Source organism: Manacus candei, unplaced genomic scaffold (assembly GCF_025592945.1).
Source record: "Manacus candei isolate 608988 ecotype Guabito, Panama unplaced genomic scaffold, ASM2559294v1 h1tg000082l, whole genome shotgun sequence".
NCBI lineage: Eukaryota > Metazoa > Chordata > Aves > Passeriformes > Pipridae > Manacus > Manacus candei.
Window position 1 is genome coordinate 4,182,922 of NW_026138130.1, and position 27,747 is coordinate 4,210,668.

The 27,747-nt window shown below is 44.8% G+C and overlaps 1 protein-coding gene across 12 annotated transcripts in view; it reads right to left on the minus strand.

Moving 5' to 3' along the window:
• Positions 1-23,494, minus strand: part of LOC127481771 (6-phosphofructo-2-kinase/fructose-2,6-bisphosphatase 4) — a 52,062-nt gene extending 28,568 nt beyond the window's left edge. For 4 of the 12 annotated variants that reach the window (XM_051811434.1, XM_051811432.1, XM_051811433.1 and 1 more), the window contains exon 1: positions 7,340-7,502. In XM_051811434.1, the coding sequence (XP_051667394.1) occupies positions 7,340-7,445 (106 nt within the window). In that variant the 5' untranslated portion in view covers positions 7,446-7,502. Of the gene's footprint in view, positions 1-680; positions 703-7,339; positions 7,503-11,900; positions 12,623-16,165; positions 16,513-17,357; positions 17,476-23,024; positions 23,296-23,355 lie in introns of those variants that run through there. The other 8 variants (XM_051811431.1, XM_051811429.1, XM_051811430.1 and 5 more) reach the window with 6 other exon arrangements.
• Positions 23,495-27,747: the final 4,253 nt, after the last annotated feature.

The window sequence follows — 27,747 nt, forward strand, 5'->3', positions numbered from 1 at the left end:
TGTGTGCTCTCTGAGGAAGTGACCATCCAAGCAGCTCATGCACTGTGCCTCACTATTCCAGGGGATCCTACAGGAGTAAAGTGGACCTAACCAGGTTTCTTATGCTGTGCTGAATTTTGGAAGGGCGACTCAGTGGTAGTGCAGTGCTGGACACAAGAGTTGTATACAGGCAGGAAACAAGAAATCTAGGTATTTGCATAGAAAAAATAAGGCCACTGACATACACCTGTGCACCCCAGTTCAGTGCTTGCATTGAAAGGAAACAGCAAGGTGTAGGCAATTTTTGGTTAATTTTTATATCTCTAAGACAAGACCTCAACACTGCTCAACTTTTTTCTTGCTTTTGAACAAAACAACCATGACAGATGCACCTTATTACAATAAAACAGGGTATTCACTATCTATTATTTCTCTTTTAAATATTATTACCAATAAAAATCTCTCTTGAGCAGAGCTCATTTTGGCTGTTACTGGGAATAAAGCACAAGTATTCTACACAATCAAATACAATAATCTGATACAGATATATGTACAAAAACACTCATAATCGGAGTGTTTAATTTAAAAAACCCAACAGCATAGGAAGTTGAAGGAGTTATATGTATAGACTGAAAACCTTGAGGCATTTCCTTTCAAATGACAACTTTTTTAACATTTTGACGGCACAAAATTAAGGATACCTTGCATGAATCTACCACAGCTACAAGGAACTGCCTAAAAAGAAAGTAGATATTAAAGTGATGCAAAGATACCACCAGCTCCCTCCACCCCCTGTTTTTAAGGGCATTAATTTCTACACAATCCACACGTCTAACAATTTCCTCAGTGACATCCATTCACTCCAAAAGATTAAATCTCAGGGTTTATCTCTAAGGCATAACTAAACTGCTGTACAAAGCACTGTGACTGCCCAAGGTTCTCAAATCTTGGATTGACAAAGTCCCACCTCACAAAGTCATTTGCACAAATAATAAATTGGAAAAGGCCAACAGATTAGTAAAGGCAGATGTGCTTTCTTAAAACACCCATTGGAAAGAAAAAAAAAAGAAACTACAAAACCAAACCTAAACCTATTAAAAATACAGCACTTTTCATGAGAGAGGAGACAAAGTGGTACCCACCCTCAAAGCCATGAAACAGTCAATTACTCCATGAACTGAAAGTTACAGGGACCTAAAAGTAAACCAAAACAGACCCATCCAAACATGTCAAAGTCTCCGGAAGGACACTGATAAAAGCCCTCAGAGTCAGTTCCTCTGTGCAGAAGCCTATAAACAAGAAAGATAATATTTTCTTGTCCCTTTTCCTCTTTGTCATAAGTTCAGGCTGTGAACCGCTCTCCAAGAGGGGGAAGGAAGTCTCTGGGAAAACAAAGTCTATGAAGTGCCAATGGTACAGTGCTTACTAAGCTTTGCTTCCAGTTTTAAGGGCAGTAAAATAAAGTATTGAGATGTTGGAAATGCCTGAGCCCCTAGAATTTTTAGGGGAAAACACTGCTCTTCAAAGCCAGTTTGAAGAGTTCTTCCCCCGAAACACCTAGTTCGAGTTTTGAACAGATTTTCAGTATAAGCAGTGAATTAAGAGCTGCAAAAGACAAACCAGGATCTGTACAGAAAGGCTCTGTGCACAGCCTCAGGTCCTCCTGTTCTGCAAAGAACTGTGCTAAAACAGGCCTTTCTACCCATTCCAGACACTATACCAAGAGCTTTTTTTTTTTCTTCTTCTGCTGGAGTCAGTCACACAAATTTAACCTTCTCACGGAACATTTGTCTTCTGGTAAGGTAACGATAAACCTGTACTGGAGCAAAACTAAGGGCTGGGAAGCCACCATGAAGAGATCTGCAACACACTTAAATAGTTTCTTCACAGATTACACAAACAGCTACTTCTAAATTAAGTCCTACTGCCTGCAGGGGTTTGTAATAGATCTTCTCACCGAGCAGCAAACCAGATCAACACAACATGCACAAGGGATGTTTCCTCCCATTGCCAAGCAGTCAAGTGTGCCAGCCTGGCATCACTTACATTTTTACTTAAATTTTTACACAAATTTCCTCAAAGAAAGTACAACACTAGCAAACCTGTCTTTACTGGAGCCCTCTGTGTCCACTTTAACGTGCACACCTCACTTGTTATTCCAATTGCTCTGTGCACCACTATCTAGTGGTAGCCATAAAGCAGAAACCAAGGAAATTATCCCAATCAAACAAGTGGCAAACCTGCTCTGATCAGGTGCCAGGCTAACTGGGAGTGCTTTTCCTCTACAGATACAAGTAAGACAGATGCCCTGCACACCAAAAGGAGGAATACCACTGATGTCAATGATCCCAAATACTCTGCTTTTACATAATGTCATAGCCCTGTGAACAACACTACACAGCACATGGTGCTACAGCACATACCACCCATTAGTGCTTGTCTTTAACAAGAAGATCAATTTTCACAGTCTAAAATTCAGGGCACTAAAAAATGTTTGATGTTCTGGTTTAGATGGCCACCATGCAGTCCAGTATCACCTACACAGGTGGCACTCAGTGACAAACACACCTGTGTATTTGGAAGTAGAAGTCAAAGGTACCCGTGCAGGCCAAAACAGATGTTAACAGCTAAATGACAGGACTAAAACCAAAAGCAAAAAAAGCAGATATCTTGGTTTTTTATGTACCTCGGTGTAGCATCCTCAACAACACACATAAGACTCAAAACAGCAGACATAGGTTTATTTTCTTCCTTATGATCCTGTTTGTTCATTAGCTCAATAAAAAGTCAAGACCAGAACAAAATGCCATGTTCTGAGGATGTATCAAATACTCAAAATTATTTTAAAAATTAATTATCTTTCACTTTATCTGACTAAGCCACAGCCTTCTCAACAAAGTGTTGCCAACACTCACTGCAGGTGGGGAGGAATATTCATTCTAGTGACAGTATTTTAAAATGTCAGTGTCTCATGAATTACATTTTCCCCTGAAGAAACATAAGCAAGTTTACAACGAGGAAGTGGACTGATAAAAACACCCAAGCATACCCACAAGGTACATATATTTAATATAAATGCTACATATATCGGTTTCCCAATGTCACAATGCTCAGTTCCCCTCTTCACATCACCACTACTCACTTTATACGAAAAACAATTTACAGACCAAAAGCAGTTCTAGAGGTGAAAGTTGCAGAGCCAAGGCAGAGTCCTAAGGTCAGCTTTCTCTCTATTACTTATTGCTGGATTGCCTGGCTTACCACCAGATATATCTCTACACAATCTAGTCTCCAGAAAACCATCTCATTTTTTAATACTGCTTCACATATACAGCTCCTAAGGCTTTCCAACAGCCCCAGCCTGTGGATATGCCATCAACTCTAATTTTGCTAGAGGAACACACACTCAGAACAGCAAACCAAAACTTAGGAGCTGTGTGCCATCAGTTGTTAAAGATGCTCTAAGACTTTAGTCAGTTTTTTCTTTAAAATAGACGTTTGTAACATACACACGTAAGGCTGCATGTTTATAAACAGCATCACCAAAAATAAATGCATGTTGTATTCCCTCAACTGGAGGGAACATAAAAAAAAAAACACACCCAAAATATCAATCAGTGAGGGAAAACGGCCAAATGGTGAAGTGCATTAAAATGAAGTGTTGCAACCAAAGCAAAGTCATTATCCCAGTTTAAAATTCCTTATATATTAGTGAGCAACACAGCAAGGTGCAGCTCGAGTGTAAAATTATGACTGTGTACCCTTCTGAAGTTTAAGGCCTAACAGTCAAGGAAAGAAGAAATTACATGCTTATTTCTTACCTCTCAGACTCTATTGTGAAATAATGCAAATGGAAAAGAAGGTTGTGAAACCAAACTGGGACATGGAACAATCTCGATAAGCTGTGCTGCATTTCATCAGCCCTCAAAACTCTCATGATCTTGTGAAATCAGAGACAAGAGCTGGTATTTTTCAAGTTCACCTGCTAGCAAACATATTATCAGGTGCCCCTTCCCTTTCACCTAAAACTGGATTTTGTTTATTCCTTATCTGTGTTAAATTTTTGAAGTCAGCTTTTAGAGACAGATGCTTTTTGTATGAAGCTGTTGTGGTTAGTGATGTTAAGTTTACCAAGGATTCTTGCTGTTTCTACAGCCTTCGATTCAAGGCCTGTCCTCCAAAATCCTTGTACTATTTAGAGGTTCATACAAAAATATCTTTGACTATTTGCCAACACAACCACCCTTCCAAATAAGGTTAGCCCTACGTGTTTTCCCCATCACTTATCCAATTTAACTACTGCTAATCCATTGTCTCCTTTTGATCAATGATGATAACCAGTCACCCTGCTTTGCATCCCACAGGGATGACTTCCCCTTCCTGAACAGCATCTCCTGCCTATATCTAAGAAGGGCATTATCTTCCAATTTGTCCCTCTTCTTTTTGTCCAAACCACCAGTTTATAACATCACTGTGGGCACAAGTGATTCAGAACTCATATTTGTCCTCAAGCCATCCATGCCACCAGCTGCTCCTGTCGTTCACTTCCTTGGACTAACCATTTGCTTCCTACAGCTTTGATGCCAACAGTGACAGTCTCATCACACATCCTGATTCTCAGGCTGTGCTGGGTGTTGTCCTTACCTCATTCCCTCTCTATCTTCAGTTCCTAGGGTTGGGAGCACAAATACACACAAGCAGCGTGTGCTCAAAGGGTAGAGCTCCTTAGAGCAGAGATAATAATTTGATACTTTTTTTTTGGACTTAACATACATTCCTTCTGCTGAACAAGCAACAAATGACAATTATTAGAATGACCAAACTCCAGCAGCTGTAGGGAAACAAAGCCATTAACTGTAGAGGGGGTGAAAAATGTTTAACCACAGGAAATTCACTATTTATAAACATCCTCTTCTAGACTCAAAACAACTTTCACTACAGAATACTTTCCTATTTATTTATTTTTTATGTCCATATTTGTAGCCCATTGCTCAACTCAGAGCTCGAAGCAGCCTGACATCCGATGCCAGGAGTAGCTTTAATGCAACCTATTTACAGGCAAAACTTACCAAGAAAGACCACAAAAGGCAAGTGGCAGTTATTAATAAAAATATGCACTCCTACTGCCCACTAGTCTGACTTTGAAAGGTCATTAGAACAGTTACCCTCGTTGGACTGGTGTCACCAGCTGTAAAAGCTGTCTGCTCAGTAGGCTGCACACGGACACAACAACTCCTCCAAGACCTTGTAATGCACAGACTAAAAGAACTGGCTCCTCAAAGCCCCATGACAGCTAAACCCTGGCACAGCTCACCAGATTTCTTCTTCCGCAGACAACTGCAGCTGCTACAACTTTTAGAAAATCACATTAAAATCAGCTAAAATGGGTAAGTCCCTTTGAAGATGGATCTGCCGAGCACACAACTGGAAGTTTGTGTGATTCTGCTCATTCACCTTCTAGAAAGATAAAGACTAAAGGTGGTGCAGGCAAAGGCCATCAGCTTGAAGGAGAAAATAAAAAACACAACCAAAGGAGACTGAGAGAGTTCATCTTGTTTAGCAAAGAAACTCAGAAGACAGAGTGACAAACTTCACTTCTTCGACTGGAAAGCTACACTTGAGGACAACAAATCCACTTCCACCTGGAGCTCGTATTTTTGGAACATTACCATTTGACAGAGCTACCTGTAACAGCAGAGATCTGGAACTGGTCAACCCAACACTGTCCCACATCACCCAGTCTGGACAGTCCATCCTGAGCTGCCACAGCACAGCTCCAGCACCCACAGGTCATGCTCACCAGAACGTAGGGCAATGCAAGATACATGGAAATCTGAGGATAAAGGACTCTGCAACACCCTTACATGGGGAAAATTACAAAGTGTTCTCAGTTTCTTGAAACAAGACAGATGGTTTTATCTAGAAAGAGTAAGTTCTGCTCCTCTCCAGGCTGTTTGTAATTCTTATGTATCACAAATGATTGCAGACATGTTACAGTCAGAGCTGCAAGAGCAAATGTGTGCAAAATGATTTTAAAAAAATAAATTCCATATCTGTTTTTCTAGCAAAAGGATTTTTAAATTATAATGGATCTTAGGCATTAAAATTATAGAATGCTACAAAACCCACACAGGTAGTTGAAATTTATTTTAAGTTATATTCGAAAGAAGCTAAATAATTCTGCCAAGACAACTCTGTAGATCACCAGATTACACAACACCAATATGCAATTTTGTTCTTGGGGTTTCCTTTTTTGTAAAACAGTGCCTGTGCTAAGCTCTAACAAATGTTACTCTGTTAGGAAAAGAGATGCCACATTAAGGCTAAAATTAAGCTTGCTCCTTAGCATGTTTACAAAAGCACTTACACACATTTTCTGACCCTTTTCCTATTTCAGCACTCATCTCCTCTTAACCCACCGTGTTTCAGATGCTGGAGAGTAATTTAGTTCCCACAGAAACACATGCCTGCTTGCCTAGCACACAGCAAGGAAGTCTGGGGGTTTCTTCCTTTATTTTAAGCAAGGGCTAGGCCAAAGTAAGAGCTGAGAGAGAGCCAAAGCTGCAGCCCATGGACTCCTGCCACACAGGCAGAGCCTCAGCTCTGTCAGCGCAGCCTCTTTGCATCACAAATAAAAACAATTCCACACGACAAAGCCCCTTTTGTCCGCAAAACTGCCGTGTACCGGACCTCAGTTACTTAAGTAACTGGACCTTACTTAAGTAACGAGGGGGGGGGGGGGGGAGAAAGAAAGAAAGAGGAAAAGAAACAACCTGCGAGGCAAAGTTTGTTAATGAACTATGGTTTACAAACGCCACAGCCAAAGACTCAGGAGGCTGATGACTTGGTTGGCTGCACCTCAAAATATGGGAAGTCATTAACTCATAGAACAGATGGGCTGATACAGCATTGGCCTTGAAGGAGAAAAAAAAAACCACAAAAACAAAAACAAGAAACCAACAACCAAAACAAGAACACAGTGACATTTTCAGGCCTCTCTCCAAGAAGAATACACTCTGAAGAATATAAACGCGCCCTGGAACCACAGCCGACTAAGAAACAACCGAAAGAGCAACAAAAGCTACTAGAGAAGATTTTCTTCCCAATCCAGCTGAGCTTCCCTTTCCTTCCGCTGGGCACAGATCCAGGGATTCGACCCTCCACGGGAAGGCGGGGGGGGGGGGGGGAGAACCGCGACAGACCCCTGCGGGTCACCGACCCCTCCGCGCCTGATCCGCGCGGGGCCGGGGGAGCCGCGGGCGAGCAGCCCCGGGCGAGCAGCCCCGGGAGGGGTCCCGGCGGTCCCCGCCGCCCTCCCCGGGGGTGTCCCGCCGGCAGCCGCGCCCCCCGCCCCGCTCACCGCCGCGCTGGGCGCTGTGCCCCGCGGGCAGCCCGTTGTCGTAGGGCTCCCACGTCTTCTGCAGCGGGTTCTGCGTGAGCTCCCGCGCCGGCGGTGCCGCCGCCATCCTCGGCCGCTCCCGGCTCCCTCTGCAGTGGCGGCGGGCGGGGCGCGCCGGGGCCGCCCCCGGGGCAGGGCGAGGGGGGAGCCGCGGCCCCGCCGTGTCCCCCGAGGGACGGGCACCGCCGGCACCCCGGGGGCAGCGGGTTTGCGGCGGCGGGAAGGGTCCGGCGGTGCTGCGAGCAGGTGGCTGCTCTTCTCCCTGCTGCCGCACCGCTGTGGCTGCAGAGGACACCACGCTGCCTCAGAAAAGCCCTTTTTTTTTTTTTTTCCCCTTCCTTTTTTTTTTTTTTTTTTAAACAGCACGCCCGGGGAGCATGCAATGCATGTTTTAAAGTCGTGCCTCGAATGATGCGGGTTTTTTCCAATAGAACGCTGTTTAGGCCGGAAATTGTCCAAATTGATAGCGATGCGGAAAAACATAAATAAACCATAGGTTTGTCACACACCCGTTTAGCTATCCAAAAAAAAAAAAAAAAAAAGAAAAAAAGGTACTGACAAATGGCCCTGGAAAACTCCCGTGCCGCAGTGAGAGTGGTGGTTTGCTGAACGCGACACCCAGCTGTCGCCTTTCCACATCACCTTTATCAGCTGTAAAGCTGATAAAGGAAGGGGAAATCCGCTTCATTCAAACTGGGCTGAGCAAAAAGTCCTAAGAAAGCTCAGTATTTCATTATTACATATATCTCAAGGTATTTTACAGCAGGCAAATGCAATGCACTGAAAATATAGTAGTGAAGTGCAATAGACCTTTTCATTATTAATCACTCCATTATTATGACACTGATCTAAACACAAGTGAAGGCCAGTATAAACCTTTTTTTTAATACTAACCAGATTCTGAGCACCTGAGGATCACTTGCAGTTTTCCTGTTCTATTACAAGCTAAAATGTACCTTTCTAAATTAAAAAAAAGCCAGCTTTCAGAGGCATTTGGCAAGACAGCCCCAGGAGAATCAGCACTGTTTTTCCAAAACCATGTTTGCTTGACCTGCCCTTCCCTCTGTTCAGAGTTTTTTCCTTCTCTCCAAGACTGATTAGAGTTTTTCCATTGTAGGTTCCTGCACTATATTTTTATCCGAGATCTTTTTCCTGATTTTGTTTGGAGTTGACAGCTGAAGCAGGGATTGGCAGAGGGGTTAGGGGAGCTACATTACAAGGGTCAGAAAAGTAGGAGCAGAGTGAGGGAGTTTTTGAATGCTTAAAAGCTTCTTGATTTCTTCTGTTGGGTATGTATTCAATTCCAACAGCTACCAAAAGAGGTGTGAGCAGGAACAGTTCAATCTGTGTTGCAGGTTAATCCCAGAAGCCCATCTCCTGTGCACGCACAGGATGTTGCAAGAAGCAGATGACAGACTCCAGGGCAAAGTCCAGCACTGGGATGTACCCACCTCACCCTGTTGGTCCCAGCAAGGCATGCCAGCACCAGGATCCTCCAGCTTTCCTAACACTGCCTCCAATAAAGCCAGGCGAGTCCACAACAGATGTAATATTACCAGAAAGGAGAGATTAACAGGAATGCCAGTTTATAAACCACACTTCTCAGGCTTCTTTCACATTAAATAGAAAACATATGAAATCCTTCCAGTCCCCAGAAACAAAGTTTGTACTTCCTTCCTGCAAATCCACGCCCTGCACTAAAACTGAAACTCTGCTCACACACCTGCCTCGCAGCCAAGAACACTGGCCTGATGTTGTTCATACAAGAATAGCATTTCCCTGAGGTCCACAGGGTGAATGACTGCATCTCTAAGTCCCTCCTCAAAGCACCAGGCACACTGTCAGTGAATTCTCTTCTCACTCAGGCAGATTTAAACCAGTGGCACCTGTACAAAACTTCAGAGTTTGTCCAGGTGTCTGCAATGACATTAGAGGTGTGCATGGACACCTGCTAGCCCTTGTTTTTATGAGGTAAAGATTTCAGCTTGGCTGATGACAAGCTTATGTGATTCTGTTGTAGGTCAAACTTATCCAAGGGTCAGTTGGTTTATGGCTTGTTTTTATAACCTCAGTGCAGTGATGGGCTACTTGACCGAGGACGCAGAGAAAGCAAATACAGAAATCTTGTACCACTCCTGAGGTCTCGTTTCAAAGCATGTGTCCTTACAAGGACACTACATTCAATTCCTGGAAAAAGACAGAACAAAAACATTGCTCATTAGATTCCAAATAAATTATAGAAATCACCTTCTGCACAATCTCGTTGTTATCAGACCCTGTCCTAATGCAAAGGCTTGAGGAGTGAAGCAGGTGAAGAGCTGGAGACCCAGCTTTGTTTGCTACAGGGAAACCACAAACAAGCCTTTATTCCTGGAAAAGCTTTTACACAAAGCTTCTTCTCCCAGGGCCATGCCAAGAAGAAAGCTTTCCTGAGAAACCACCTCTCTGCATAAGCAAAAAAAATCGAGGGAAAAGGCAGTCTTGGAAAATGAACTGCTGCACAGAAATAACGTGTTGGAGCCAAGTGACAGAGTTACTCTCTGGAAACAACTGCCTGACAAGACAAGAAACTCGGAGTTTAATGCATACAGCGAGTGGTAATTATTTAGACACTGAACCAAGGCTTCTGCATGATCCTACAGAAACCCTACTTGTATCTGTAAATACACTGTGTCACACGGTAGCCATATAATCCAAGTTTCACAGTACGCCCAAGTTACTTCCATTTATCTCATTTCCCTAGTAAAGACATCACTTTATAGTCTGACAGCACATAAAACATCCATAAACCACCCAACATCTCTGCCTCCTGTCCTTCCACCATCGCTCCGGCAGCGCACGCTCACCACTTGGAACAAGGGAAAGAAGACTTTCCAGTCTTCCAGGTGCCCATGCCCTCACCACACTGAGCAGAAAAACCCATTCCCAAGCCCATTCACAGTGCAGAGGACCCAGAAGAGCTCAGTGATCCAAGAGAGATCAGTGATCCAAGAGGGATCCGTGACACCACTAAGGGACACGTGGGCACAGCACCAGAGGTGGGCCAGCATCAAGTGGGGGGGTTCTGCGGAACTTGAGCGTTGCGGCGGCTGTTCCCCATGACCGAGCACATCCGCGGGTGCCGCCGGAGGCCGCGCTTGGCCCGGGGACACCCCGCGGGAATTTGGGAACACCGCGCGGATCCCGCAGTTCCCGGGATCGCCGCCAGGCGGAGCCCCGGCCCCTCCCGCGGGCGCTCCGGCTGCAGGCGCCCCCCGACGGCGGCTGCGGGAACTGCACCGGCCCCCGCACCGCCCCGGGGACACGGGAGGGGACACGGGACACGGGGAGGGGACACGGGGAGGGGACATGGGACACGGGAGAGGGACACGGGGAGGGGACACGGGACACGGGAGAGGGACACGGGGAGGGGACGCGGTGCTGGCCGTGCCCGTGCTGGGGCAGCAGGTGCTGCCGCGGGGTGAGAACTGGTCGAGCCGCAGCACATGGTTTCCAGTTCTCTGGGAAAAAATTAAGTAATTCCCTGTTATATTTCAGAAACGCACAGCCCAGCGACGCTGGGATCACCGTGACAGGAGACAGCAAGGCCCCACAGAAGTAAAATACGCTGGGACTTGGCTTTCAAGCACCCAACGTTACAGAAAATTACAGAGGAGAAAAGTTCATCTACGGATCCTTAGTTATTTCCTCACACAAATGTAAAAAAATATTGGGGGGGGGGGGAAGGGAGGGTAGTCCACATTCACTCCAAAATATGCCCATTCCTTTCTAGATATTAATCACCAACAAATTATATTTCATCATTAACCTACTACTTCAATTTCTCTAAAGCAATTCTCCTTCCACTACATCATGAGGTACATTTTTTCATGCCCACATTCTCATCTGCTTACTTACAGAAAACCAATAGTATCTGACCTCTACATACACAACTGGGAATAAATAGCTGGGAAAAACCTAAATCCAAACACTCTCTACTGCAACTGGCAGGTTACTGCTCTAGTTAGAAGTGACAAACAGGAATTAGTTTAAATGATCCCATCTTAAAACTGGTATCTACATTTTCTACATATGGCAATAATGAAAGGAAGAGAGATCAGAGGTAGAGTCCTTACCCCCCTTAAGAAGGTACAGAGACAGGTGTGTGTGTTCCTCAGCTTACAGCTGCTCCAAAGGACATGAGCCACACAGCACAGCACCAGTTTTGTTACAGCACAATTTTAAGGAGGCACAGAGGAACACAGCATTTGCAAAAATCATTACATATGGCTGTTATTCAAGAAATACAGGCACACCAGCACAGCCTTCAGCACACATATATACCTTATATATCCAGCTTTGACACCCAGCCAATGCTCCCCAGTTTCACATGGATTAGCTGGCTCTGACCAGCTAACTGGCAACCTGCTACACTGCATCACAGCATGTGTATAGAGCAGACAGGATAATTCCTATTGAGCTTATAACTGATTTTATCTTTTAATGGAAAAAAAAAAGAAGAAAAAAGGTATGTCAAGTATACCTTCAGCAGGCTCGTGGCAGTCCTTCATTGGCCAAAATCTGTGCAGCTGGAAGCATCACCCGAGGACAGCAGCAACAGCTATCTAATATATACAAGGCTGTTACAACACTGCAAGCCAATGAGAGGAGTCAGTGACCAAACACACAACTATGCTTCACCCTTTTTGTTCACAAGTAGCAACACTCCAATGTTTCAAAAGTGGGTTTCGGGTGGAATGGGAGAGATTTCTCCCCACACTCCTGATGTGGGGCACAGTGATGATGGTTTTGTTATGACCAAGTATTTGTTTGGGTACTCTTAGCTGGTGAAAAGACTTGCAGCAGCACCCAGTTTCTACTGTAATGACCAAAACTATTCCAGAGCAGCTGGGACACTTGGTCTGTTCCATCACATCCCATATTACACTGATACCTCAGCAGGGGACAGACTGTTCCCTCCCCCAGGTAATTCCCATATTCCTGAAGGACAGATCAAGCCCAGCAGGTTTTTCCTCCCTGTGGAAGAGAAGTGCCTAACAACCTGCCTAAAGCACAGTGCCCTTCTGCTGGGTATGTTGTGACCTTTGTAAGACAAGTACTAACCCAACCTGGACCTTCAATTGCCAAGGAAACCTAGAGATAAAGGAAGCTGCACCAAAAAAGGGTGCCTCTCTTTCTCCCCAGGCTGTTCCCAAGCTCCTGATGATGACACAGACTGCCTTGGGAACAGTCACCCTGCAGGAGAGATCCCTCACGAGTTAAAAGCTTCTCACACAGCTTCCCACAGAGGGCAGAATAAGTTCCTTTCCATGAAGAGCTTAGCAAGCACAATGAGCAATCCAGGAAGAGATGTGATAGTATATTACCAGTGACATACTTTGGTTCATACATTCTCAGTTCAGTTTCTCAGGACTTTTTGTTATGTCAACTTCTTAAATGAAGACTTCCCATCTCCTCCACACTGCCTATGGTTCTCTCCTCAATAATCTCTTTTGTTTTCCCAGACTCTAATGTCCCAGGAGTCAACCCAGCAAAAATGACAAATAGCCCACTAAGTCCCCAAAAACTTCAAGCATCCCACATGACAAGTTCAGCAGGTTCCCCATACCATTTCCACAGGTTCTTCCTTTTGGGACTTGATTCCAAACCAACTGAAATCACAAGGACCAGGCCTTGTGATACATGGCCCTAGCACTTACTCCGTTTCTTCTGAGCAACAACTAAGTTCTATTACTGGCACCATCCACTTCATATCTTATTTCCTATCACTGCCTAAAGGGAAAAAGTTCCAGCTGTCTTGAAGTAGACTGCTACCTCAAAGAGAAGCAAAGCCATTAAGAATTCAGAACTAAAAAAAGAATCTGCCCTCAGCAATACAGACCTTCAGAAGTTACTTTATAAGAGTTCATTTTACTACTAGACTTCCTGGCTACAGATCCATCTATCAAAGAGATTGATAAAAAAGCCATATGTAATCATGCTCTAAAAGAGAATGAGCTACACTACTAAGAACAAGAGATCTCTTCAGTGCTTACTGAGGAATAGATTTAAACAACACCCAAGGTCCCACACAGATGAAGTTGTAATAAATATATATACTAGAAAGATTCCTTAAGCTGAAAAAAAATATTCCTTAGCATGGATAAGGAAAATAACTCATCCAAACAGAAAATGTTGGTGTAAGGTAAATCAGCAAGAAAACAAGCTCCCATCTAGTCTAACAATCACCAACACATCTTATACAAGGGAAGATCGGTCAGGGTCCAGGCACTCAGAAGCATCACACCACACTGATTTGGCTGGAAAGACAGTTAATTCCCACACTAATTTGCATTTATTGTATTTTCTTCATCACCTACTGGAACATCATGATAATTATTCACCCTGCATGCAAAGCAGTGATGTATCCCTTACAGAAGTGTTCCTGTGTGGCTCCATTCCAGCACACTTCTGTGTTTTCCAAACCATGACGACCTAACAATCAGGAAACAAACACAAGCTATACAAAGGTTTTATTGTTGAGAATTGAACCAATAAAGTCTTGGACAGGTTTCTACAGAACCCACGTGCTGCGCTGTAGGCATATAAAACCTATCAGACAATCTCAGATTGCTTTGGGATATACAGGTTATCAGCAGAATATCATCTCACCCACACATGGATTTCATGAGAATCCCAGGGCAAACACTGAGTGTCAACTAAAGAAAAAAAATACACCTTGCTACACTGTCACTCTGTTTTGTTACCTTTATGTGAACCATTCTTGAAAGCATGGCCAATCAGAGTACTTCTGTTATTTCTAAGTATACAAACGTGTTAGTTTAGATGCTATCACATTTCAGAAGAAATAACTGCTCTGTTTTAAATCTGGGAGAAACCCAATGTCTGGAGATAAACCCCATCAATGAGATGAGGTTGTTCTCATGCAAGGAAGTTTCCTGTGTTAAGTGTAGCACAAGGCATAGGTTTAAGTTTGATCTGCATTAACTGTATTCATTAAAACTGAAGGACAAATCACCAAATCTACACCTCCAGTTCAAGCAGTCACCTCCCATCATTACCTCTGTGAGAACATTTTAATTATTTCTCTGAAAAATAGGCAAGATCCTCAAGTGGTGCTTACAGGTATTGCTTAAAACTATTTCCATCATCACAAAGTTGAGCAACATTTTAAATCTTCCTGTTATGATGCAACATAAAGGAAAGACAGCATCCATTATTCATGTTTTCTGAGTGCAACCCAGTGTTAAAAAGCCCTTTGTAGATAAACCCTCTTACTGTATACCAGGGACTCCAAGCTATTTACATGAGAGGGGATGTGCTCCTAAGAAGTGCAGAAAGAGGACATCAAAATACACGGAATTTGCACAGATTGCCTATTTACATGCACAGGTCTAGAGGTTAACTGAAATACCCAGTTTCCAAGATAGCAAGCCTACTGAGGACAGACATTCCTACACATTGTTCTGGTAGTATCTGACGTTGTTACTACAGCAACAGCACGTACAGCCTTGCACAACCCCTGGACAGCTGGTGGGTGTACCCTGAGATACACTCTCCTCCTCCTTGGAAGTGGCATGCAGCAGCAAGTCCACTTCTCCACTTCAGTTACCTGATATCCATGATATAACCACAGAAAACCAAGCCTTGATAAATTTGTGCTACTTGAAAGAGAAGGAAAAGCAAAAGCATACCTGCATCCACTAGGATGTCTGTCTTTGTGCCTCCTGAACTTGCTTATAAGCAATCTCTGCTGAGCAGCCTGAAAGTGTCTCTATCACCTCAAAGCTCTCTACTCCTTTTCAATCACATAAGCATATTAGAAAACCTTCTCAATTCCAAGTTGGGGTTTGTTGTCATGAGTGGGAGTGTAGTTAAAAGGAGCACGAGGAAAGGACTGACAATTTTAAGTAAAACAGACAACCCATATCCAGGCTGACAGGCTTATGAATTATGCTCAGCTACTTTAATATTAGACATTTTAACATTCATGATGTATCCATATCCTTTTCTCCTGTCATTCAGCTAGGTTGCTATGAATCCCACTTGCTCATAACAGCTAGATCTAGGCTGTTTAATTAAAACAAAAATAATGACAAAATAAGGGCAGCTGCATTCTCAGAGTGGAACTAAAACACTTCACGCCACCTTTAAAACCAAATGCTATCAACTGACTTCAGAAGTACAATTCCTCAAGACAGCCACTTTGAAGAAAAACATCTGTAAAAACTTATTACATGCATTAGGGAAGTTGTCTGATGAGATGAAAAAGGAGAAATATATTGACAATAAAGAGTACACAAAATTTGCATGCGATTCAAATGCACAGAGTAAACCAAATTAATTTTTAAAGAATCATGAAGGCTTTGGGACAGCACTGCTTATCAGATGGCAGATAAGGAGATGAGACAGGAGAAAAGAGAGCTTCGGAAGCACCACCTGGGGTTGGGGGCGTGAAATATTGAATGATTGATGGAGAAATCAAAGAGAAAAAGGCAAGGAGGAAAACAGCCGCCGGGCTGGGTGACAAACCCTCGGAGGTGCAGAGTGCATCTGTGAGTCATCAGCACATAATAGAAGCTGAAGCCATGTGAACGCCTGGAAAAGGGCACAGGGAGACAAGAGCAAGACAAGGTCAAACTGCAGGAGGAGGAGGAAACACCGGACCAGGAGGGGGAAGAAAGAACAACACTTTGTTAGAAGCAGCAGTGACTGTGCAGAGAGTAGAACAAGAGCAAAACAGGGGTCTGCAAGGATTTCAGCGACATAAATAATATGTAAATATACCAAAGCACCCAAAATGGTCTCAGAACAGGCGAGGCTGAGGGAGAGGTGGTACAACCTCACGTTGAAAAGCGACCTAGACGTGGCTCAGAGTCGGAATAAAGAAAAAAAAGTGGGACAGGACTTAAAGGTCCAACAGATGATGGTACTCCAGCCTACATTACAATACAGGACACGTAGGCCATTAGGGGAAAAGTCCATGGCAATGGAAGCAAGAGCAAAGGGTAATGGGCCCAAAGTCCTCTGTGGTCAGACTCGGTTTCATGGTGCCCCGTAGGCAACGGAGACAGAAAAGAGAGTTTTTTGATTGAAAGAATAAATCCCTCTGGAAAGCCAGCATGGAAAACTGACACTGACACGAGGAGGAAAAAAAACTCACAGCATATGTGATGCCAGCTGCCGCTGGAAATATTCTTAAGCTTATGAAAAAGGAGTGTATTCATCCAAATAAAAATACAAGCAAACTAGAGCAAGGCTTCTCAGAAGTTAGCAATTACAGGAATTACAGAGCAAAATTAATCTTAATTTGGCAAACTGCAATGATGTCAGGTAGGCTAAAACATAGCACTGAAGAGGAAAAAAAAATACAGGCCAGACATACAGAGATCCAAATCACAGTGAATCTCAGCTTTCAGAGCCTCCAGGGCAGATATCTCATTTTCTGTGTATTTTGCAAGTACAGCTAGATGGCTTATCAGCTTCCTGAGACTAACAGGATCAATATGCAAATGAGGAAGCTTAATAAGGATAACAAAATTACAACAGCCAAAATAATCAAATTTATGCAGTGCAGACAGGCTAAACAGGACAAATGCTACAAAAGAAACTCTTGCAAGGGGAAACATTTACCAAATGAGAGTGGCCAGCACAAAGTTAGTAAAGAAACCTCCTATTTATAAAAAAACAAACCAAAACCAAACCAAAACCAACAAGCACTCCACCTGAATTCTCTTTATATTTTGAAAAAAATAACTTTTTTTCAGCACAAGTATCCCTAGAGAAAATACATTATAAAAAATTATTCAGGTGCACAGAAGGCCACACTCCATCACATACAGCGTAAGGGCACCAGAACGTATAAAAACACATTCAAAATTTTAAACATAAATCGAAAGCAAAACATATAAGGGACATAAAAATAGAAAGCTAAACAAAAGAATCAGAAGCAAATGAGCACGCTGGGCCTCACACTCACCACCTCCAGTCAAACACCAGCTGTCCAGGCTTGCTGGCTCCAGCCACCCCACGCTGGGTTGGTCTGTGTCCTCCTCTGGGCTCCCCCTCACCACCAAGGACATCTGAACTCACAGACCAACTTGAACCTTATTTCACACAGGACAGAGGTCTCAAAAACATTAGTTTCCTACATTTTAGTAAAAGCTGACTACCAAGAGTGAAGAGATGCCCTGCCATCAGTCCCAGTACCCACAGTGCTTTGACCTGTCCCATCAGACACAAGACTGACACCAGACGTGTCAGCAAATCCATGAACGAGCACAAATCCATGGAACTGGCCCAGCCCAGGGAAGAAAAATCAATTACAACCCCAAGACATAAACCCACGGGAGACATCGCGTCCAGAGCTGCTTGGATTTTTAAGCTCCCCTATTCTAACCCCCAAGTGGAACATTTCTCAGGGTAAAACAGAAGCTGCTAGATTGATCTCCTACCAAAAATGACTAAACTACTTCAGCTCCAACAGGGCTGCTTGCTTCCTCCACAGCAAGGGCTGTGTTCCCCCTCCTCCTCCGCCCCTCTCACAAGCCATCTGACATTTTTTAATTGCAAGAGGTCACGAACCCCTGAAATCTCCTCATTGTTTTGGGGAAACCAGTTTTACGTTGGCAGTAGGAAAAACAACAAAGCTTCTTTATTTTTCCCCTCCCCTCCTTAATGCAGAAGGTAAATGCTGCACAGCTTCGTGCTCAGGAATATCCACATGGTTCCCACGAACAACAAACGTTGCTTGTTATTAACCAACATCAGTTAGATTTCCAGGGACATATCACCATAAAAGAAAACATAAGAGGAAGAAACAGCCAGCCTTAAACCCAAATATTGTTGTGGCAGTGATCACTGGTCAGAAGCAGTTTCAGATGCATTAAACCACCTCGTGTTTGTTGTGCTTCTTGATTAGCTTATGTCAAATGGGGGAGAGAGGTATAGTCATAGAGAAGCTTTTAGCTATAAATAAATAACCCGAAATATTTTGTTCTTTGCATCCTTTGACTTAAACTATGCACTGACAAACTGTACCCAATGCAGACACGAGGATTTCTTGCTGCTTAGGGTAACCTCCCTATTTAGGCACCCAAAACATATGCAGGACCAAACTGTGCCTCTGCAGTGCCAGCACAGACTGAGCCAGTTCACAGGGTCTGCTGCTGTTTGCACATGGAGGAATCACTCACGTGTGAATCCACTTCCAAACACGCAGCACCACAAGTGGCTCTTCCAAGCAAGGCAGAAATAGCACGTCTAAGTCATTTTTAGGTATCTCTCTAGTGACATGTACCAATCCCACAACAGATCCGTGGCTGGCGGGGGTGTGTTGTAACTCTTGTTTAGAGCAGAACAGCTGCTGGGGAGCCTGGATCACACAGCTCTCCTGGCAATTCCCAGTGCCAAGGCACAACATGTGTGAAGCCAGCTCAACACAGACAAAGACAGGACAGCACGCAGAAAGAGAAGAAAATCTGAAAAAATAACTACTCAGGTATGAGTTAGGTCAACTTCAGCTCAACTTCAGAGTCAAAATCAGAAGGAAGAACTTGAAACCACTTTATTTACCCTCTTTTTTTGCCCTTTCCTACCTTTTTCTACTCATGCATGGCTGTAAACATGATAGTAACATACTGAATCATCTGGAAACTAATGCCATATAGGCATTTCAGATATCCAAGTGCTGAAATTATACTGAAACATAGAATTTAGGGCTGTAACAGGCAAATTATTTCCACAAGGGCACTCATGACAAATCCATCCCATTTTATTAATAAAACATTGCAAAACATGCTTTTTATCCATCACACGGATAAAAGTCAGTTCTAATTAAGAGACTCATCATTTGTACTCCTGGCAGCTACATACTTAAAGGCTTCAGGATTAATTCCAGTGCATTACTTCAGATCCTTAGATGTCACAGACATCAACATCCAGAAGAACCCCCCCAGCCACCAGCTTCTCAAATGAGGGATAAGTTTTGACATAGTCAAAACATAATCCTAAAGGCACTTACAACTGCACTGTTACCACAGCAAAGGTAAGTTTACACATTTTATGCAAAACCCCCAGTTATTTCTTCTGTTTACATGGACACAAATTCACAGACCCACAACATTACAGGGATTGTGGAGAAGAGAAGGCTCTGGGAGACATTAGGCACCTGCCAGAGCCTAAAGGGGCTACAAGAAAGCTGGAGAGTGACTTTTGACAAGGTCACGGAGTGGTAGGACAAGGGGGAATGGCTTTAAACTGACAGAGGGCAGGGTTTGATGGGATATAAGGAATAAATTCTTCCCTGTGAGGGTGGTGAGGCCCTGGCACAGGTTGCCCAGAGAAGCTGTGGCTGCCCCATCCCTGGAAATGTTCAAGGCCAGGCTGGATGGGGCTCAGAGTAACCTGGTCTAGGGGTCCCTGCCCTGGCAGGGGGGGCTGGAATGAGATGATCTTTAAGATCCCTTCCAACCCAAACCATTCCATGATTTTACTTAACCCAGTGCACACAGCAACCACCTGACAGCTACAAGGTCAGTACTTTACCCGGTAACGCATTAAATACGTCTGGAGATTAGTATTCATAATTAGTGTGTGATTACAATATTTAGGGCCAGGTTTTGGCAGGCACCCAAGAACAGGCCTGGTTATTAAGCACCCTGGCCCCACGTGGTACCTTGTGGGAGCGCTCCAGGCCAGCGCTCCCCCCGACTCTGCCCCTCTGCACGACCAAATCATGCCTGAAATCAACCCACCCCCTCTGGAAATAACAACCTGTGTGAAGCAGCACGGGACTCTCTCCCTCATCCTCACTTTGAGAGCCTGATAAAACTCAAGTAAAATCAGGAATTGACCTAAATTACTTAATTTTAGCCGTTGGAGAGCCCAACTAGGCAGACTAGGGAGTTTAGAGTTCATTACTGTCTTTTACTCCCTTCTACAATTTAATTACTTAACCTCTTATGGTCTCAGAGACCGTGAGCCAAGAGCTGTGCCTGTGAGAAAAGGTTAACAGACTAATTATTTCACTTAAAATGGGAAAAAATGGCTTCTGGGGAAAACCAGAGCAGACCCAAGGAACCCTGCACTTCTCAGGTTCATGCCTGGTGCTTCCTCAGTTGTATTTTGAGAATTTTTACCCTTTCTACTACACTGGCCTTGTGACTCTTCCAAAGAAGCTGCCCCACCCAGGGTGTGGGGACACAAGCTGTGTAATTCAGTAAATTAAAGCAAACAAACAAAAAAAAAGAACCAACCAAAACATATGGAGCGGGAAGATGGGAATACTCCACTAGGTCATTTCTTTCAGAAGAAAGCTGAAGCTTTTCCCAAGTACATGATGTTTGCCGGCACTTCAAGTCTAATATTTCCATTTATCTCAAAGAAAAATCTGTGGACATCACACGCAGAGGTTAAGCCCCAAGGAAACCATGCAAGTTCAGTGAGCAATTCAGAACACATCCGTAGTGCTTCATCAGCAATTAAATACCATCCACAAGTTGGATTTACCAAATCTCTTACTCACAACAGCAGAAGGAACATTGACGCAATCAAAATGAGAAAAATACTGGTGTAACCAAGCTGATTTTTTTTTTTAAATTAGACGGATGATACATAAAAAAAATAAAGTGTTACAATCACTCAATAACGTCTTACTACTGGTAAGGGTTATATTTATGAATCAGTACATTTTCATAACAAAATGTCATGTTTCATAGCAGATCCTTCCTTCAAATGACCTCAAAAAAAGTTCTGAAACAAAATCCTCACCAAAACGCTCTCAGCTTTGGGTCCTCATCCTGCATAGCTATCCCTACAGGAATGCTCTCATTAGATGATGCAGCGATTTAAAAGGACTGGCATCTTATGTAAATGGATGTTATTGCTTTTAATTGCAGTCATAATTATGGGAGTGCCTCACAACTGAGTAAGGCCACATTAAGCAAACTTACTGGAAACTTCGCAAACTGCTCCGCAACACTTTGGAAGAGCACCAGGAGTCTCACAACGGGTATTTATTCAGTCCCATCTTCAGCTCTCTGCAGAGGACTACAAAATCAATTGATCCTCATTGATCACACCAAGTTCTACTTAGTTTAGTGTCTTTTTGCCTCATATGAACTAGTTTTTCTTGATGTGTGTCAATATAAAACATTTAATTCAGAATTAATGTCTTTAAAGATTTAAAAATCCTTAAGAGTCTTCAAGTTTCTCCAGTATTAACATCTTTTTTTTTTTTACCTCCTCACACTCCAAAGAGCCACACAAGCACCATGGGACCTGCTACAGAGGTCCCATGAGCCAGGCTATGAGGTGTTGACAAGGAGGAGCGAGGGCAGGATCCATTTCAGCAGCTACCCTGGCACAGTCAACAAATCCCTGCTCATGGGAGATGCCAGTGCAAGCACCGTGCAAAGGACCCAAGGAACAGTGGAGGGTTTATAGTTCAGTCATGAGTAAGCAATGGCCCATCACTGCATTTCCACAGCTGAATCAGAGTCCTCCCTCTTAGCCTGAGGTTGAAGCCACCAACCTCACTGAAGTCCATTTCCATGCCCTGGGTTGGAGTCAGGCATGGACAAAGTACACACTGCCTACTACAAGGCCAGCAGAAGCAAAGTGATGGCTGTAAACAAGAGCAATCCTCTGAGTCACCGGGGCAGGAGCCACAGCCACTCTACACCCACTGACACCCAGTTTTCTGTGGTACCAGGGAGCTCAGGGTGCCAGGCCAAAACTCCCCAGTCCCGTTAACAGACCTGAGTACAACACCCCCCTGCTGCCATCTCCACCTCTGCCCTCCTGTTCTGCCCCATGGCAGCCAGAGTGCCCAGGAAGGTGCCAAGTTTATCTTCCAGGCTATGTAACACAATATCTTAGAAAGTGGGGAAAAAACACCCAAACATAACCACGATGGAGTCCATGTTCAAAAGTTTTGGTACACTTGCATCACAGCTGTCATCCCATATTACACAAAGTGCCTTACAAACATGCCAGACCTCAATCCCCAGGGAGAGTCAGCCCTTTCCAAGGAAGGCCCCAATGAGCCAGAAGCCAAATCTCACAAAGCAAGATAAAAAAGATGCAGATTATGTGGGTTTATGGTGTTGCCCTTAGGAATAAGGGAAGAAGAAGTAACCAGTTAGATCACTATTTGCCAAAGCACTGGTTTTACACCCTTCCTCAGCCAATGGAGGGCAACAAGGCTTGGAGGAGCACGATGTAAACCCGCCTTCCCACAGACAGTTAAAAAAATTCATCCCAGCCAAGCCATCTCCAAAAATAACTCAGGAAGCAAACAGCCACTGCTACACTACGATTCCCTCCTTCCACACTACATCTCCCAAACCTTCCTCCACCTTGGGCTATTCCAGCAAGAAGCCGCAAATCCCGTTTCCCACCCCGCGAGCTTCTGAGATGCCGGGCACCCTCACTCCTCGGTGGAGCTGAAAGGGAAAAATTCCGACCAGGGGGTCCAAGAAAACACGACCTTCCCCCTCCAGCCTTGCCCCGACGCGCGTGGATCCCTCGGGGTCTGGGGGCTGCCAGGGTGGGAAGCCGGCCTCCGGTGGTTGGGATGGCAGGGGGTGGGAAGGGCAGAAGCGCCCAGCCCCGCTCCGTGCAGGGGGGTCCCCGGGGGTCCTACCTCGGCAGCGCCGGCCCTGCGGGAAGCGGCCGCGGCGGCGGCAGCCCCACATCTGCGGCTCAACCTCGGCTCCGGCGGAGGGTGGAGTGGGATGGGATGGGACGGACCGGCCCAGCGCGGCCGCGGGGAGCCCGGCGGAGGGTCCTGGCGGAGGGTCGTGCCCGCGGCGCCCCGCGGAGCTGCCCGCGGGTGTGCGCGCCCCGCGCGGGGCGGAGCGGAGGGACCGGCCCCGGGCAGCCCCCGCCCCGCCGGGCATCCCCGCCCCGCCGCTCCCGCCCGCGGAGACACGGGGGGATGCGGGAACGGAGTCGGAGGGGAGAGACTCACGCACCTCCGCGCAGGGGGACCGGCTGCGGGAGCGCCCGCACCGCACCCGCGGCTCCGCCGAGAGGAGGCTCCCGGGGCGCGGCCCGTCCCCTCCGCCGGGACCGAACCGTGCCTCCGCTCTCTGCTCGGGGCTTGGTGTTCGGTCAAATCGGGCCAAATGTAAACAAACAAACAGACAAACAAATAAATAAAGCCAAGTAGACGGGGTAGGTGGAGCGGCTGTAGCCATTTTGCAGACCTGGCTGTGAGTGCAGCCGGCCGGGTAGAGGATTGGGATCAACAGTGTGTTTGGGGTTCGGTCAGCAACAAGCACCTCAGCCAGGCTCGCCAGAAGCTGTGCAGCTTCTCCACGGAGCCACAGGTGACCCCAGAGCTGACCCAGCGGGCCCAAGCAGAGCACACACCCCACCGGGGCACAGCAAGGAGACAAGACAGGGTTGGGATCCACGTGTCAGTGAGCCCAAGCGGTCCCAGGTGAAGCCAATAGGGGCAATTACAGATTGTACCTGTGCTCAGGTCATTGTCAGGGCAAAGCCACCGACATGCTTGGGGACACAGCTTTCTCCTGCCCTTGCTGTACAGCATCCCTGAGGACAGGGATGGCAGCTCGAGCTTGGTGACAACAATACTCCAGTTCGTTATACCAGCCTTGGGGTGATACTGAATGTGTGTGTTATTTTGTTCAGGTTAGAACAGGTTATTTTTGTGGTTGCCTTTCCTAACAGCTTTGTAATTTCATTAGGCTGCCCATCTGAAGTAGGCATGAACAAACAGGTGTCTGTAAGAACCTTTGGAGCTGTTATCATACTGTACGTCCTGCTCTGGGGTAAAGAGCTGGTGAGGCAGCACTGTGCTCAGATCAGAGTTGTTATCTGTCTTTCTGTGCCTTTGGCCTGCAGAGATAAGCAAACAAGTTTTGGGAGGGGGAAACACCACTGCAGATGAAAGAAGGTCAAACAGAAAATGAAGGAAGATTAAGGAACCATCAGTCTAAAGCCACTTAATAGTGAAAAATCAGAATAATTCCCCTTTAAGATGAAAATGTGAGATTTCATTTGATTTTGGTTTTGCTTAAAATTCACATGCAAATTTTCTTTACCTTGGCAAGATGTCTTTTCATCTACCTACACATCTCGGCCCTGCTTCCCAAGCTGTCTCCAAGTGATATCAACTCTAAGTTTGCTGTCTGGGAAGCTGATTTCAGACCCCCATTGGTAGCATAAGCATTGTAACTATGCCAGCTCTGCCTGGAGATCATCTGATGCTTTAAAACTTAAGTTAACAAAGTACAACTTCTTAATTTTTTATAGAAATTAAGCCACATGAAGGAAAGGGTGGTTTGTTGGTGTTTGGGTTTTTTTAAACACAGAGTATTGCATGTTTATCTTCAGGTGATGTGCCTCCTGCAATGAGGAAACCCAGCAGCTGAGTTCAGTATGATGCTCAGTATCACTTCCTTCAAGTGTGTGTGCAGTGACTCAGAGCAAGGGTTGAGTTACTTTGGGCTGAGAGACCAAGCCCCTGCCACTCCTCCAATCCTATGTTGTAACTGCTCCCCTGGAAATCTGATTTATTAGGAACTAAGGGTGAATACAGGGGGGAAAAAAATGTTTCACTGTTGATGCAATGCTGCAGAACAACCTTCTTTCTGTTTGGGGAAACATCAAAGATGCAGCTCCTTGTGCCACCCCTAGAGCTCAACAGCTTCTCAAGCTGCCGCAGCGCTCCATAGAGGTGGAAGTCATCCGTGTCCACTTTCTGGACAATACTTAATCCTTATTAACTCCCTATGATTTCATCTGAAGTATTAATGCTTCTTTTGCTTTATCTTCCTAAGAAGCTCAAGTGACTTTATGTAACTGTGGCCTTTTCTGTCCACTATTAACACAGTGTGAAGGAGGGGGATGATGTGGTGTGTACACACAGCCACCATGTCCCTGGTGCTGTTCTGGAGCAGAGCATTTGTCACTGGCACAGGTGGCATAGCTCAGAACTTGATCTAGTTAAGTCTGGTTTTGGTCTGACTTCTTCCATCTTGGAGCCATTTGAGAGTTTCTCTTAAAGAAATAACCTGCGATTCTGAGCCCTGGGGTAGGGGAGAGGCCCTTCGTCTTGTCTGCTCTCCCCTTAAAACATCTTTTAGTCATGGTTTCTGGGCTTAGTGAAATCTTATCCCCATGTTCTCTTAAAAAAAAAAAAAAAAAAAAGTTTTTTTGCAGCTGGCATGAAGCAGCAGGTAGTGAGGCAAGGCCAGAAATGGAGCTCAACTGCAGCAGTTCAGCCTCCTGTCCCTAGCCTTAAAAATGCAAGAAAACCACCCAAGATGCAAGGATTCCTTACTGCTTGGTGTTGGCAAAAAGCTTCAAAGTGACCCCCCTCTCCCCCTGGCCAGAGAGATGTAGCTCAGTATCAGCCAGAATCTTCCGCTCCTCTTGGCAGAACAAAAGGTCCCGAGTATCAGTTGCGAAGGCTGCTCCTAACCCGGCACAGGCTGGTGGGCAGAGCTTCTGTTTTCTTCTGGTGGTTTTTGTCTTGGAGGAGAACCATGTCTATCCTCCTCCACAGCTATTTTGTGTGGGAAGGCACACCTTAACCTTTCCTTGGCATTGTGCAGCAGTTGCACTCCCAGAAGGGCTGTACTGCAGGATCCTGACTGTGCCAAGGACTCAAGTGTTCTTAGAAGCAAATACCAGTACAGGTATTAATAGCAAGAATTGCTAGAAGTCCTGGGTTTTGCTCAGGCTCTGTGCAGCCAACCACTGATGAGGTTGTTGAGATTTTGTCCAGACTGGGGAGGTCTAGTTAATTTGGCAAGTGAAACTAGGAACCGATTCATGAGGGGGAAAAAAAATCTGACAATTTATTTGCATTTAGGAGAACTCAGCAGGACAGAAGAACATTCAAGGTAAATATTCACAGTTTCTGCCTGGGATGTTTGATCCTAGCTTGTGCTTGGATAGACTGAGCAAGCTGGCTCACCTTCCAGAAAATGTTTGACTTAGTCCTGTGCCCTTCTCAAAAATAATTAAATAGGAAACATTTCCACACTTACAGACCTTGGAAAAATCTTTTGCTCTAAATGTGGCTTTGTGGTTTCAAAGAACAGAAGAAAAGGCCACAAAAATACAGCTTGCCTTTGGCTGCTTGGCAAGGGAAAGCATCTGATCAGGCTTATCAGAAGAACTTGGCTGTGGCAGGCCTGGACTGCCTGGGGACACCAATCCTACTGACTGTTATTTTCACAGGTTAATTTATCCTGCATTAATGTGAGCCAATAGTTTTTACCTCTGGATGGCAATAACTTGGAGATGAGTAAATCAACTGGATTTTTGTAGCTGTTTTAGCTAGGTTGTGGTCAAGTTCCTCAGCTTGATTGGAAGGTTTAAGCTGTTAGGTCCTTTGTTAGACTTCTTGGAAACTGGGCAAATGCAGGACTGCATTGTGATCAGTTGAGCCAGATAACACGAGTTTTTATTAAAGATATTTTTACAATCTTGACCCAAATTGTAAGTGTGCAGGAGAAGGATAAAAAGCAGAAACTAGTTGGTGAACTGTCAAGCAAAAGTTAATACAATTATTCATGTAGTCACCTTGCGGTCACTATTCACGCTGTACCTTGTTTTTCTTTTCTCTGAGCTTTTTTTTCTGTCCAGACTATAAGATCTTAAAAAGTCAGGTGTATCCTTGTCCTGAAGCATAGGAGCATGTTAAGGTACCCCAAGACTGGAGACTTTGGATGTTTGGGATGCCTTATCTTTGCGAGTGGGGATTCTCATCTCCAGTCTGGTCGGACCCTAAGAGCTTGCCTGGCCTTTCTCAGGCCCTTTGGGAGAGGGGGATCTTGTTATGTGCATTGCTGGAGTGTTTGTTGGGCTATTTTTATGCTGCTCGGTTTTTTGTGTGTGCAGCTGTAGTCAAGTGCTGCTTCCTGATCCCAGACAACTGAGATTTTCCATAACCTTTGACTAAGAAAAAACGTATCTTTAATCACAGCTCCCCTTCACAACAGGCAGTATGTAAGAAGATTATATAAATATTATATTAAGCACATTTTTTGGCAAATTGCTTGCACTGGTGTTGCATTTCTTTCCACTAATGTCCGTGTAGTAGAAGAAATAAATGGCATGCTTGGCCCATAATAGAAATGAATACTCTGATGTGTATTTCTTCTATCTCACTTGGGGATTCCTTATCAATTAACTGCCTTGTTATTTTACATCTGACATCAATTTATCTACCAAGAACCCAGAGCAGGGCATTCTAAAGATGAATGTCCTTACCCTGGGTTATTGGTAGGTATTTCTAGATAAAGCTGCTTAGGTAGAAATACTTTTTTCTTGCTTAGAAAACAAAAGTAAGGGGGTTTTTTTGGTAGCTACCAGAAAATTAGCACTCA